General features: G+C 41.9%; 1 protein-coding gene across 3 annotated transcripts in view; it reads left to right on the top strand.

Moving 5' to 3' along the window:
• Window positions 1–1,837: 1,837 nt before the first annotated feature.
• The window catches only part of Gyg1 (glycogenin 1), a 37,928-nt gene continuing 23,979 nt past the window's right edge, over window positions 1,838–15,786 (top strand). For 2 of the 3 annotated variants that reach the window (XM_034501189.2, XM_034501191.2), the window contains exons 1-4: window positions 1,838–1,976; window positions 4,079–4,214; window positions 6,812–6,986; window positions 7,233–7,395. In XM_034501189.2, coding sequence (XP_034357080.1) covers window positions 1,970–1,976; window positions 4,079–4,214; window positions 6,812–6,986; window positions 7,233–7,395 — 481 coding nt within the window. In that variant the 5' untranslated portion in view covers window positions 1,838–1,969. The remainder of the gene's footprint in view (window positions 1,977–4,078; window positions 4,215–6,811; window positions 6,987–7,232; window positions 7,396–15,786) is intronic. The other variant, XM_076932183.1, reaches the window with a different exon arrangement.

The raw sequence follows: 15,786 nt of genomic DNA, 5'->3' as shown, positions 1-15,786 counted from the left end.
TACTCTGTCTAGGCAGATATAAACAGTCGACTATTCTGCAAGTGTGTCCTTTTCTGGACAGTAATTTGTCTGTAGATGGAAAGAGGCAATTCTTGCCTAGTGGCTGTCTCACCACAACTGGAGTAAGTCTAAAGATGCTCAATTTCTTCTTAGAATCCAAGACAGGAAGCTGTCAGGAGCAGACAGGTGTGTCCCTGTATTCCCACACAGAAAACTCAGGGAGGAGACTCACTTTAGGCCAGCAATATGAGACCAGCTTTGCCTCCATAACTAGACCTCGTACCAAACAACAATGAAAATAATCACCTTAGTTTCAGGGTAGGAGTACAGCACAATTTGCAGCCCAAGCCTGACATGTACAGAGCCTGTGTTTGAGTTCGAATATTGCCAATAAAAAAAGAAAAGAAAAGAAAACAACCTTATTCTGATAATAGATAATCCTTCTGGTTACTCTGACCTGCTCATTACCCATTGTAAGCCAAACTTACAGTACCACAGAAATGTAGAAAGTTAATATATATCAATTTAAAAGAGAGTATAGTTTTCAAATGATTCCACTCTAGGAAACCTGGACTTAACATCAAAAATTTACTTTTTACTCAAACTGGTTGAGTCTGGTGGAGGAGGTCTAGGTCCATAAGCCAAGAAGCAGGTGACATAGATATGGTCCTAGGATGATGAGCGTGGGACTGTTTCTTTATAGACCCTTCATGAGTATATAGAATCTCCTGTTACATCTAGCACCCAATGCCATAGCCTAGCAAAAGAGTAGCATCTATGCTTACCTTAATGATCTCACTGCTGCCTGGGGATTGGAGCAGGTGTTTGGCCTCATAGAAGAATAATGCATTGAATATCGCTAGCCAATGAAATATCAAAAGTTGTTTCTGATGATGTTTCTAATGCTTTTGAACTATTATAAAGTTGGAAATCAGGGGGAGTTCAGCAACGACGATAAGTTGAGGACTATTTTGAGGACTGCAGCGCTACCTTTCCCTATTCTTCAGTATCTGTTTCCTGCTTTGAATTGATATTGTCACTGTTCATTATTGAGGAAAGATTTGCAAGAGCGCTGACCCACCTTTGCCAAACCACTACTGTGCTTGGGCTGATTGGCTGGAATAGAGAATTGTGTGTGCGAGGTGTGGCTACATTAGAAAGCTATTTCTCAACTTCCCCCCCGAAATGACAAATTGACCTTCAGGATTTGTGAAATAGATGAACGGAAACAACTGAATTACCTAAGCAGATTTACCGGAACTTACTACCCTTTATCCAGAACCAGTATGCCAAAGGCACTGGGGCTTTCTATGGGAGTGTGTTGATCTGAAACTGCTAGGGTACAAATGCTACCTCTCCGCCTACGGTTTATTATCATAAAAATGTAACTTAACTTTTCTGAGCCTGTGTTTCTCCTACTTACAGGTTTATGGCAGTATGTAAACCATGTGCCCTCGACTTGGTAAGAGGGTCTTAGCTACCTGAAAAACCAGTGGTAAGATTCTAAATATTTGGCCAATACCTATTTCATTTTTAGGTTAGTGCTACAACAACATTGTGACAGTGTGGAAAGTTTTCAGTAAACGTTCTCTTCTATTTAAACAGTTTAGATGAATGCTATAACCAGTGTGACTTTTGAGGGGTCTCGGTTAGTTGAAAGTTCATTTCCCTTGGTTTTCCAAGGTAATGGAAAACCACACAGCTCTGCTCCCTTTCTTTCCCAGGCCCTGGAACGAACGCCCATGGTGCAGTCCCCAACAGGTGTCCCCTGGGCACAGCAGCCTGCGGGTCCCCAGGGCCGCCCCGCCCGCCCGCAGTGCGCACCGGGGAGGATGCGGCCTGGGCTGGAGCCTGCGCGGCCACGTGACGGCTGCTATAAGAGCGGCGGGCTGCGGACTCCCGCCCTCCCTGCTGGCCGCGGTCACCTACCGTCGCCCGGCTCCTCCGACCCACCCCACCCGGCCACACCATGACAGGTACGCCCACGTAACCGGGCCCCGGGGCGCGGCCGCCCCTACACCCGGGAAGCTCCGGGAAGCTCGCGAACCGCCGTAGTCTCCGTCTCCGGCTGCTGACCGAGCCGCGCTGCAGAGCGGCGGCTTCCGTCTCCGGCATCCGGGGAAGGCCAGGCGGGGTGGGGCGGGCGCGGGGCGCACCGAGGTCGCACGGAGCCCTGAGGGTCTCTTGCCACGGGGAACAGCGGGCGCCCTGCGGAAACACTGGGTTGCGGCCCTGCTCTGGCCTCTGCACTGCGCCTATTTTTAGGCCTCAGCAGCCGGGTGCTGCTACGTGGGAGCCGGCTAGCGCCCCGGGCGGGCCTCGGTGCCACTTGTTGCAAAGTGTCAGGCCCTAGGCGAATGAACCCCAGGACTGGGCACTAGGGGTAACTGGCCATTCTGAAAGCTTGAAGTTGTAGCCTGAGTTAAGACAGCAACTAACCGGCCATCTGAAGGTTAAAGCACCCAGCTGTCAATTGGTCTTAATGACCATTTGTAGGCTAAGTCTAGTGTTTTAGCCCGTGTTTATAGCATCTGGCCTCTCCTTTTGTTAATTTAACCTGAGGAAGCATAGTGTTGCTTTGAATCCTATTCATATTACACGTTTGTCCGCCGCCTCCTGAAGTCACTTTGGGGTTAACACATTGTGCTCATTTTAAGTACTTTTGGGGCAAAATGGTTTTGAAATGTTACTGTCTCAGAATGTTCTAAGAATAACGCAGACAAGTACCAGCCGAGGTTGATGGATGTGGCAGGTGTCACTGCAGAGTATAATTGACTAGAGGTAGGGAATTCGCAACTTTCTTCATCTTGGTAGTGTAGTGAGTTGTTCTGAAAGATGGCCCTGTAGTATGAGTGAAAACGGCTTTCAGGTTGGCTTCCGGGAAATGCACTGGATAACCAGACAACCGGCAACACTCTCTCTTCTTAGAGGAATTCCCACTGCTTCTAGCATCCACTGGAAAATGGGCAAGGGAAAATGAGGAAACCCGAGAGTGACAATGACTAAGTCTCCTAACTCTCTTCTTGGGCAGCAGTCCCCCCAAAGGACTGCTGTGGAGCTTGAACTTAGTGTCTTAGTATCCCTATGTACTTCAGATACCTACCAACTGTTAATGTTGCAGTTCCCAGAGTAATCTTACAAAAAGCCTGAAAAAAAAAAATCTTAAAGACTGATATAATGAGAACTCTTCAGTGGGAGGAAGAACCTGTGTTTGACTTCTGTTCTGGCTGGGGCTTTGGGGAAATTGGCATGTGTGTCCATGTGTCTTGTAAGGGGAGAAGGAGAGGATGGGGAAAGTGGTCTATGGCTCGTTTTCCCAGAGAAGTGAAGGCGGCCGGCCATGGTTTGCACCTTTCATGGTAGTACTTGGGAAATGGAGACAGGGTTGTTGGGTCGTCAGCTTGGTCTGTGCAGCCAAGCCGTAGCTCAAAACAATAAAAGCTGGTGATGTAGTTTCTTGGTAGAACACTTGCCTAACATGTGAAAGAGTTCAGAAGCATGTGGATTGGAACCCCAGGGAAGAATGTGGAGGAGAATAAAGAAAAGACAGAGAAAGGGGGCCAAAGTGGAAGGAGACAACAAAGAGAGGTTAGTTAGAGTTGGCTTCTAAGTTCACCAACAGTGGTTGGTCACAAAGAGGTAAGGTCATTGTGATAAGTTCAGTCTTAGTAGAAGCTCAGTTACTTTCTGGGGTGGTGGGTAAGGGGGCTCTTGCCTGGATGAAAATACCACTCCCCTGGCCTTGTAAGAGAAAGGAAGTGTGCCATTCTCCTTACCACCAGTTTCCTAAGCTTCGCTTCTGTGCTACAGTTGGCTCTAAAGATTTGTATAGGCTTTAACTGGGGTTTGACTTTTGTGGTTGTGCTCCTGTTGAAGGTTGTCTGTCTGGCACTCCTGCTAAACTGCAGTTGTAGCCTATTCCTAGATAGATGGCTGGAGTTCTCCCACAAAAGGGGCTGCTGCCTCATTAACAGAAAGTCGATCTCGGAGGAGATGATTTTGCTGAACTGTGGTTTGAGAGAACACCTGGGGAAAGATTTCCTCCAGCTGAGATATGCTTCTTTTTCTTTGTATTAAGATCAGGCTTTTGTGACGCTGACCACAAACGATGCCTATGCCAAAGGTGCGCTGGTCCTGGGCTCATCTTTGAAACAGCACAGGACCACTAGGAAGATGGTTGTACTCACCAGCCCACAGGTTTCAGACTCCATGAGGTAAAGATTACCTGCCTGTCTGGGTCCTTGTCCTTGGGGCACTAACATTATTCTCCCTTGTACCAGTGGCCTTGAGCCCATCCCTTCCTAGGGAGCTAAGCACTAAGTAAAGACAGATAATCCATGCTAAGACAAAGATTACGGAATTTGATATTTCTTCCTAGCTTTGGGGAGATGTCCCAGTATTCCTTCAGGGAGGTTCCATCTGTGCTCCATCTTCCTGATTCCATCCCAGGAGAGAGAACAACTGCCCCCTCACTGAGTCTTCTGAGGGGGATCCTGTCAAGTTCTGTCTGTCCTTACTCGTCTGTATTTCTTTCCCCAAATGAAGCTGGGATTATGTTTCCTGAAAACAAGGAAACCTTCAGATGCTATTGAACATTTTTCATTTCTAGCTGACATTTGTCACCTAGTGATCTTCATGTATAATATAATAAAGTCTTTATTATTAGGCTTTATGAAACTATTACAGAATTTGTTAGGGGACACACGCTGAGAAGTACAAGCTGCTGGTTGATTGGATTAGTTCATTTTGAGCTTTGGAATTCAATTTTTTGATATCTGGGTATTAAACTTAAGAATATTTTGGTGCTCCAACAGCTTTGTGTTGTCTTATTTTTATAATATCCTAGCCTTCTTGGAAATTGAGAATACCTTATATTTTTTAAATGTAAACATAGGCCAATGGCCTTTAAAAATAAGACATTATACATATATGCATATACATATATATATGTATCTTCCACATTAATGACATTGATCCTACATGGCTCTTGAGAAAGGCCTCCCAAACCCTTTCTCCTGATATATCCCTTAGTGAGGATTGTGCACCGCCCAGATTTTGTCTCAGATCCTGCTACCATGACTCACCTCAGTCACAGGTGCCAGTCACTATTTCTTATTTTAAAAAAGACCAAGGTTGATCTGTGAACTAAAATGTACTTTTTAATCTAACTTATCTAACTTGAGAGATAAAATACAAACCAGGTTTTTTTCTGTTATATGCTTCTCAGTATTTCAGTGTTTGTATCATTCAATTTTCCTCTAGCTAGGTATAGTGTCTGTTTCATTAACATACCACTAAAGACATGGAAACCTGAATTTAGTACCCATATAAAAATATGAGCACCATACTTTTATATACATGTCTGTAATCTCATCACCAGGGAGGCAGACAGAGTTGGATCCCTGGAGTTCACTAGCCAGCCATCCTAACCTAGTCAATAAGTTCCAGGTCACAATGAGAAAAGATTTCTCAAACAACAACAACAACAAAACCCACCAAGGCAGATAGTTCCTGGGGATGACCAATGAGTTCTTCATGCACATACTCTCATGTGTGTGCACTCATTCATTAGACACACACACAGTCATTTAGATAATTTCTTCTCCCAAACTAAAATGAGCTTCTCATTGTGGCAAGTATTAAACACTTAATAAAGGCAGTTCCACTGAGTTCCAAAACAAAGGTGATTTCATAATCCTTTTAATTTCTTTTGGGGCAGTCTTATATTTTGCTTTTTTTTTTTTTTTTTTTTTTTCGCTTTGCTTTAATAAGCACCATGACCAAAAACAACTTTAGGAAGAAAGGGTTTATTTTGGCTTACAGCTGACAGTCATCATTAAGGCGAGTTGGGGATGAAGGTCAAGGCAGGGCCTGGAGGCAGGGACTGAAGCAGAGGCCACAGAGGAACACTGCTTACTGTCTTGATTTCCATGGCTTGCTTACTCAGGACCACCCTGAGTAAGCTGCCCAGGAATGGCACCACTACATAAACCTAGGCCCTCTTACATCAATCATCAATCAAGAAAATGCCCCACAGACTTGCATATAGGGCAGTCTGATAGAGACACTTTCTCCAATGAAGTTCCCTCTCCCCAGATGGCTCCATCTTATGTCAAATTGGCAAAACCCTAACCAGTAGAGACAAATAACTTCAAGAAATTCTTGATTTCTTGCTGTAGCAGAGGTGATTAGTTACAGGCTTCATCTCACTTATTATATGGCTATTGTTCAGCATCATTGATTTAAAACATGCAAAAGTCAGTCAAGCCAATTCCAATACACTGTCATTGTCAAACACATGGGCTGGTACAGAGATACATTCTTAACACATGTTATTCAAATGTTTCAAAGGTATTTTCACATTTCAAAACAACAACAAAAACCCGCACCAAGGCAGATAGTTCTTGAGAGTGACTAATGACTTCTGCATGCACATGCTGTCCTGTGTGTGCACTCAGTGAATGAGAGCATATATGTACACACACACACTTAGGTAATTTTGAGTATTGCAAATTTTTATATTTCATGTTGCACTTACCAGGTATACTCAGAAGAGAGAAAAGTTCTTCTATGATAATGTCGTAAGTTAGGCGGCATCATAAATTTATCATTACTTATGGAATTAACTACATGCGTGCATGAACACAGTTTGTTCTGAAGTGCATAAAGATAGATTTAAGAAGGTATACTATGCCAAAGCATCAATTGTTTTGTGATTGATAGGCTGTGAAGTAAGGGAAAGTCTTAGAGTAAGTGTATCATGTGCTTTGAAAAGAGTGTATGTGATGCTTTCTGGAACTTATTTTTACAGAAAAGTTTTAGAGACTGTCTTTGATGAAGTCATCATGGTGGATGTCTTGGACAGTGGTGATTCTGCTCATCTAACCTTAATGAAGAGGCCTGAGTTGGGCATCACACTGACTAAACTCCACTGCTGGTCACTTACTCAGTATTCCAAATGTGTGTTCATGGATGCAGATACTCTGGTGAGTGTGACTTTAAGGGCTAAAAAGATGTGGGTAGTAATGGAGACCTGTTACTCATTTCAGAAATGCTGTCAAGACATGGCAGATAAAGCCACTATCATAAGAAGTGTCAAGTGATGGAGGAGAGTAATCCTAGGCTGCCATAGAGTTGTCCCATCTTTTGTTGGGTAACAGAGAACCTAGAAAGGATATACCACAGCAAAAGCATTCCTGTAATGCCTTTCTTTGTCTTCCTCCTTGAATCAGGTCCTCTCAAATATTGATGATCTGTTTGAAAGAGAAGAATTGTCAGCAGCACCAGACCCAGGGTGGCCTGACTGTTTCAATTCTGGAGTCTTTGTCTATCAACCCTCAATTGAAACATATAACCAGCTGTTGCATCTTGCTTCTGAGCAAGGTAGTTTTGATGGTATGTACCTGCTATCAAGCATTTGATAAGCTACTAGTAAGTCTCTCTATATATTTTGCTCTCTTTCTGTCTCTCTCTCTCTCACACACACACACACACACCTATAGATGCATCAGAATAACCTAAACTAAGATAGACACATTGTGTGTGTGTGTGTTTGTTTATGACAGGGTCTCACATTGTCCAGGCTGGCCTCAAAGTCACTGTGTAGCTAAGGATGTCCTTGAGCTTTTGATCCCCTGTCTCTGCCTCCCCACATGGTATTCATAACAACTCGGTTTATTGTTTACTGGTGGGATCCAACCAAGCTTCAGTCATGCTAGGTAAGTACTTCTCCAGATCCAGGCAGATGCTTAAGTAACTTTCACTTATATAAATTAGAGTCAGTTTTTAAAAACTGAGAAAAGACAAAGAATGACACACTTCTGTCTTCAGACTAAGTTCAAGCATAGTGGTAGCTTGCTTGTTTTGAATATGTGATACCCTGGATTCAGTCCTTAGCACTGAATTAAACATAACTTCTGTTTTTAAACCTGAGTAAACTTCAAAAGTGTTTGGCACCCATTGCTAACAAGGATCCTGTGTTTTGTGAATGGGAACTTAAGAAAATGGCATGATAATTTGGCATTCTTTCTTAAGTTGTTTAAAACAAAGTTTATGTGAACACACTCTACTTCCAAAGTCTCATTTTCTATAAAGCTGTGTATTAAGTAAAATGGTATCTTCACAGCTGACAAGTGGAGCATTGACTAAGTCGGGAGTCTTTACTTATATGTATGAGTAGATCTATAGCCTGAGATAGCATAGGCCCCTGTGGGTCTCTGCAAACCCTATGGCATGCAGTGTAGTCTGAGTGAGGCAAGAATGAAATATGGTTCAGCAGGACTGAGTAGCCAGTGTTGGTCCAAACTTGTCAAGTCTGATGCTGGGTAGTTTATTTCAGGCATGCTTAAGTACAGTACAATTTGGAAAACATTTCCTGGTGTAACACAGTCCCAAGTGCACAATAATGGATGATTACACTGAAGCCCCTTTCAAAGTGCTGTCACTTCTTCTATGAAGATAAGTCCTATAGATAGGCTACAAGTGTTACCTTAAAAGGGCCTAGGGAAGGCTCTGATGTGGTCTCGGTCATACAGATAGCACAGAGGTCATCTAGACCGTTAACCTTCATTTCCACCCCTCTGGGCAGAAAACAGGTTCTACACCTCTTCCTCTGAAGAGACTCCCCTGAGTGTTGTCTCCTCATGCTATCTGTGAGCTTTGTGCCCCCAACAGGCCCACATGTCTTTCAGAAAAAATTTTTTTTCTCTCTTCTTTTTATTTCTGGTGTCAGATCTTGAACCTAGAGCCGAGAATGGGTTAGGCAAGTGGTCGTCAGTAGGGAATATGACACGCTGAATCAGTAGACGTATTTCTGTTTCAGTGCATTGTTTTAAATAACACCAGAAACCCCACAAGACAAAGCCAACAGTTAACATCCAAAGCACTTCTTTTTCAAATGGCTGGTAGTGGTTCTTTAGAAAAGGTAATCTACTTAGTGCAGACAAAAATTACACACTCTATAAAACCGGTTCAGTAGTGACTCAGTATCAGACCTTTGACACTGTGCCAGAGTCACAAGCAGGAAGCATGGGGACGCCAGAAGCCTGGGCACTGTTGCAGATGCCTGCATCAGCAGCTTCTTTCTTCCTTAGAATATACCTTTGATTTGAAGTAAATGGGTCTCTTAGAATAAGCTGAACCAGGCTTTCTCATTAAAATTCAAGGCTGATTATCAGAGAGACTCATTTCTGTTAACTAGTTATAAAAGTCTATAAAATCTTAAATGTCTCAAAGGGTAAGCTGAACGCTTGGTAGACTGCTGAAGTCAAGCTTGAAACCTCACGGCATTCCAAGCCACACATCACAGGTTTTTTTTTTTTTTCTCTTCACAGACATCAAATTCTGTAAGTTATTTGCCTGAAGATTTGGGATTTACAGCTCTTTATAATCTCATTGCAAAGAATAATGATGGTTAGTTAAGCTTCAATGTTGCTTCACTATTTGGCTTATTTACATCCTAATCTAATAGTTTTCAACTAGGAATGATTCTGTGTTGTACCCCTGTTCCTTTACCCCACCCCCAATCCAAAGCCAAGAATCTGTGTCTACTTCTAGAGAATTTGTTTTCTTGAGACAAAGATTGTTCTCATGTATCTAAACTATTTATGTAGCTCGGGCTGGCCATAAACTCACTATCATCCTGCCTCAGCCTTCTAAACTCTGCTTGGACACATTTGTCTTAGCTGAGGGAATCCAGTGCTACTGGCACCTGAAGGGTAGAAGCTGACACTGCTGCTGAATATTTTGTAGTACAGAGGAAAGCTCCTCACGATTAACTAACCAACCTACCATATCAGCAGTGCTGAGCTTAAAATGCTCTTTTGATGCCAGCACTCTCCGTGCTGCACCTATGAGGAAGTACAGTCAGGCTGGGGAGATTTCTCCCCAGTGGGTAAAGTGCCTGCCCTGCAATTGTAATAACCTGAGTCCAGTTCCTCAGACACATGTGAGAGTGTTTCTGTAAACCCAAGCAATAGGGGCTCAGACACAGGAAGATCTCTGAAAGTATTGGGTGGCCAGCCTTGCTTAATTGATGAGCTTCAGGATCAGTGAGAGAAAATGAAAGGTAGGTGTCAAGCAGTCAAGAAACCTCCATATCCATGTGGCATATGCATATTAATGACTATATACACACACCCACTCATACATACTGTCTTGCTTAAGCAACTTTAAGAAAATTATTTTAACGGTTCACTGGCACCAACAGTTAAAAGGATGTCACTTTACTGACATGCCTTTAGCTGATACTACTTTTTTCTCATGAACAGAATGGAAGTACGCTAATATTCAACATGTAAAACATTTCTGATCCTAACACACTGAAGACAGTTGCCCTAGCACAAGTAGAAGGGGGCGATTTTAGCAGAACTCCACTGTGTCTCCACCTTTGCTTTAGGTAGAGCTCTTTCCGTGTCCTATATTCTAACCGAAGGAAGTTTAATCTTCCCAGAAAGCCAGCACAGCCACTCTCAAGTTTAGAAAATGAGTCAAATTCTAAAATATGTCTGATAACCTGCCAGCTGCCTAAAAGCCACAAGATTTTCATCCTCTAAAGAGATTCTAGCTTCTAGTGGCTATGAGTTTAGCTCCCAATAGTCACGTGCCGTATTAAATTATTCAGGGTACAACTACAGGGGAGGAAATGAGTTAACAGCCAGCAGCCAAGAGGCACTGTGCATTATGGAGGCCCTGGGCATTAAGGGTTCATTGGTAAGCATCGTGACTGTGCAGTGTTCCTTGGAAAGTGTTTCTGCTTTTTCATTCAGAACTTGAACCACTGAGATTCTCTCTGTGCTGCAACATGGTTCATCACTTAACTGTAGCTTGGCAGACACTGGCCTTATTTTCACTTGCTCCTGGCAAAGGAATGGATTTTCTCTGGTGTTGAAAGTGAGAAAGTTAAGCAGTTAGCTGTTCAACATGTTTAAATTCAATAGAAGAATAAACTAGATACTCTAACTAAAAAGCTTTTTTCACTTGAGGTGTGTGTTGCTGAGTTTTATTTAGCAAGGATATCTAACTCCATACCTTAGCAGCCTGCCCTTCTCTGTAGGGATGTGTATCATTCACTTGGAGAAGCACCTGTGTGACAGCAATTAATGGGGCTCATACCTAATACCAGTAACAAACAACAACTTTCTGGTGGCAGTTTATGATTTGTCTCAAATTTTTAATATATTTTATAGTTTGTAAAAATTATAAATACGTACATAACATTTTAAAGATCTATTAATTTTTATGTGGATGAATGTTTTGTCTGCATACATGTGTTCCTTGTGCCCAGCTAGATCAGAGAGGCCTTCAGAGTCCCTGGACCTGATGTTACTGATTGTTGTAAGTCACCTTGGGTCCTCTGCAAGAGCAACAAGTGCTCTTACCTACTGAGCCATCTCTATATCCCAATATATAGAAATATTTTTAATGTCGTTTTAAAATATTTTTGTTGCTGGGCATGATGGCACACACATTAGTCAGAGAACTCAGAAGGAAGAGGCACAGCTCTGTGAGTTCAAAGCCAGTCTTGTCTGCATAACAAGTTTCAGATCAGCTAGAGCTACACAGTGAGACCTTATCTTAAAAATGTTTGTTGCCGTTATGGTGTTAAGCCATAGGCATGGAGGCAAGCAATTTCAGATACTCCTTTCTCTGGTGCACATCTTTTAACACTTGCAGGGTGCCCCTTCTCCTTTCACATATATTTATCAGGGCCTCATGTATCAGCAGTGTCAGATTGCTGCCACAGAAAACGTGTTAGCAGATCATTGTATCTGTTTGAGTATCTTCAAAGTCCTGCTTAATCTCCTGGTCACATTCAAAAGATTGGAGCCTGGTGTCTCTGACAAGCCACATGGCCTGCTGATGGCTGAGCTTCTGCAGCTGCTTTTAAAGACCTTCTAATGAGAAGGAATGTGCCTGCTGTTCTTCTAATCACCAGCCTTCAGTCACATCCCTCACCAATTGCCCTGGCACAGAGAAGCATCCTAATATGGCAAACCAGGCTTGACTTCTCTTTTTTCCCCAAGTACCTGAACTATCAGAATTTATAACTAGTGGCAACATACTTCATATGTGACTAGCATCTATGTTTTCTTAGATGCAAGTGTTAAGTTCAAATTCATATAAAGTTTTGTGTATTTTTAAATTATGTTGAAACTGCTGCTTTATTGACGTTTCCTGAAAAGTTGAACAATAGCTATTGTGAAAGTCCATTAGATTTTATAGATAATGCACAGACATTTCAGAGGAAGAAGATGAAGTTCAGGCATATTAACGAAAGAAAGAGATCATGATACTACAAGCACTCATCATGGGTGAAATGAAGCTGACACACTGGGCTCTAAATTTGAACTCAGTCTGCACAAGTTCTTCCCCCTGTGTCTCTAAAGTATTCTACATTAAGGCTGCTCATGTATCTATTTGTGTCAGTTTTAAAAACTCATTACAAGAATTCATATTGCCCAATCTGGAGTGCCCTATTGCTTATTTAATATTAATAGTTGCTTTAATTATTATAATAAAAGTACACTGAATTTTTTATTTATATACTAGAATTTGGGTTTATAATTAAAATTTGGAGAAAATAGAGAATAAGTATTGGAGGCAGAATATTAGATTTTGTTTTACTTTAAGCTGAATCTGGGATCTGTAATAAAGTTGGTATTGCTCCAGCATCTTAATTCTCCTTGATGTCCTTAGAATCTGATAATGCTTTACAGATATGGTGTACCTTCTCTTAATCTCTGTAGTTAGTCTGGCTTTGTACTGAACTTGCCCAACAAAAGAAGGAAGGACTGAGATACTTCAAAATAAATGAGTACATATATGCTTTTTCTTAAGACTTTCTTTTTCTCATTATGCTCTTGATCTATTTTCTTAGCTATCTGTCTGCCATTAGCTTTGCAACAAGGAGAAACGAAGAACCTGTGAGAAACAGGAGGAGGAAGGGTTATGTGCCTGTAGATTCTAAACCAAACTGTTTTACATTCTCATTGATTTCCCCACAGTCCTGTGAGGGACACATTCATGCAAGCATTTGTCAAGTACTCGTTGAGCACGTATTGCTAAAAGCTCAGGACAGCAACTTTCCTGTTGGCTCTGAGCTGGCAGCCAAGCCAGGTGTGAGCGCGGTCTTTCTCAGTTCTGCCTCAGTGTACAAGAGGCGGAATAGGGGGCTGTTGGTGCTGAGTTGGTTGGTTGTTTTGTTACGTTTGTTTCCCAAATTAGCCCACACTGAAACATTCTCTGGAATAAATTCTGAGAATGATTACACATGAAAAAGAAATGTCTATTACCTTGATCATTTTATGGATTCGTTTCTTAAGATTGACTTTGCTGAGTAGAAAGAGCAGTTAGTGCCTTAATAATTTTATAGGTGAAGTGAAAATGATTTTCTTTGGCAGCTGTGTTCCTCCCCCTCGGAAGAGGTTGTCATTCTGAATCAGCAGCTGTTGGTACTTCCTGCTGTTCTTGGATGTTACTGACTGCCTTCACCTGTGTTCCTATGATCGCCACTGACTTGATATTTCAAAACTTACCTTACCTCTCATTTAAGCAGGATACCAAATTGATGGAGCAAGAATAGTCCTAAATAGCACAGGTTTGGGTCTCTGCCTTTCTAAAGCTTATGATATTTGAGAGCTTGTGGGTGTTTGACAGGTAGTTATGCAACCAAGATTCTGTCAAGATTAGCTTTCTAATGAGACTCTGGATCCAGAGTCCCTGCTTAGCCTAGGAATGTGTCAGTCTTGCTAAAATCAATGTCTTATGGCATGCATGCAGTATAACTTTGTCATTAAGAATCTTTTATTTTTTAAGTGAAAAGAGCTATATAACATGAAGTGTTAAGTCAGTTGTTCTTGGTTTAAATGGATTAAAGCCTGGGCCACATGCCTAGATTTCCCCAAGCCTTGTAGAGTTAATCCACTGATGCATAGTAAACCTCATTAGTCTAGTGGTAAAAGTCCCATCTCCGCTAGCCCCAGAGCAGTAGTACCTGTCATTTGGTAATCTTTGGCCTGCTGCTGTGTGTAGCAGTGATGGCATCTTCCAGATATAATGGAAAAGTCAGCTTCAGCAATTGAGTTTTATGTCATTTCAGTGCCTGACTGATAATAGTTGAAAATTATTTACTTAATATTGTCCCTTTGCCCTCCTTTTGAATTAGGAACCATTTGAGATTGGACCTTCTCATTTGTCACATGCATTATACATATAACAAACATGAAACTTTATGTTTTATATAGAAATTTTTAAGTCTTGCACCCATTGATCTAGTAAATCTTAAAAAGGAGTCTTTGTCTAAAAGACTGTGTACCAATGCACCTTAACTTTTTTATGTTTGTGTGGTGTGTGTGTGTGTGTATGTGTTCACATGGGAATGAAAAATGGATTCTGATTCTGTAGAACTGGGGTGAGATTCAACATTCTGTACTTCTATCAAGCTTTTGGGTAAGAACTGTGCTATTGCAACCCGAGTCAGAAGTGAGGAGCACAGTGGTAAGAATATTCTTATGGAAGAGATACTGCAATCGTTGTTTCATCTAGAATTGATTTATAACTTCATCTTGTGACAATGACCAATTTCCAACAAACTGGGCAGTCCCAGAAACTAGACAGTATTGAGCACATGTACAAATTTCAGAGGCAATATTCCCTGTGTATAGAACCACAGAACCTGTGTCTTCTTATGATGTGTCCGTCGTTACCAGGCTCATGACCCCACTCAAAAGTGTTAAGGGGCTGTAAAGTAGCAGCTTTGGGCTGTCTAGTGAAGGATGATACAGATTGCGTATTTGTTTTTGTTGCAAAACTGGGGCCATGTTTCATGTCCCTTGCTTCATTTTCTGGCTCTCTGCCTCCTCTATGCTCCCTTACTCCAGCTTATCAGATCATCCTGCTGGTGATCTCTGCTAATCACATCTTTCAGGTCTGAGATGACTGAGATCCAAAGTTCTTAACCTGCAAGATTAAGTCAAGATGCCTCAAAGTCTATCTAAAAATACTGGACAAAATCCTGGATCATTATTTTTTTTTTTGGTAGTAGAAATTTAGCAGTCTTCTTTGCATCTTTGTGTGTTTTGTCATATAGGTGTATCTGTATGCACACTCTGCTTTGAACAGTGATCTTAATATTTCTAAAAGACATTTTTCAGATCTAAACAATATTTCAAAGGAAAAAAAGAGAGTCTTACTGACACTATGTATAGAGCTTTCTAAAGTTTATGCTTTACTGAAAGGTTAAACTATGTGTTTAAAAAAAAAAAAAAAGAAGAAGATGACTGGGATCTCCAGACTGCTTAAGTAAAAGCATTGCCAGAAGGCAAGTGTGGAGCTACACACCTGAAACCACAGTACTTTCCCAGTGGAGTCAGGGAGCACAGAATTTTAAGGTTTCCTTGGCTACAAAGAAAGTTCTAGGCCAGCCTGGCCTGCATGGGATCCTGTCAAAACACTGTTCAGTACTTAATTCCGTCTTGACTTCACTGTTTTGGGATAAATAGTGACGTGTTGTAGTCATATGGTGGAGTCAGTAGTCACAGTACTTACTGAGCATGTCAGGTTTGCTAGTGTGATGTGGACACACCCTGGTTCACCAAGGCTACTTTATTACCTCTTATCCTTCCTGCTTCCTGGTTCCTCAGGGCTCCTCAGTCTTCACTCCGCTAAGGAGCTAGGAATGTTTGCAGGGAGCCTTACTGTAAGCAGAAACAGCCTTTCTGACCAGAGGCCACCAGCTTGTGGTGCACAAGGCCAGCAGCTCTGACTCCTCGTTCCCAAGCTCACATT

Source organism: Arvicanthis niloticus, chromosome 4, assembly GCF_011762505.2.
Source record: "Arvicanthis niloticus isolate mArvNil1 chromosome 4, mArvNil1.pat.X, whole genome shotgun sequence".
Lineage (NCBI taxonomy): Eukaryota > Metazoa > Chordata > Mammalia > Rodentia > Muridae > Arvicanthis > Arvicanthis niloticus.
Note: the sequence above shows the minus strand (reverse complement) of the source record. Positions and strands in the feature narration are given on the sequence as shown.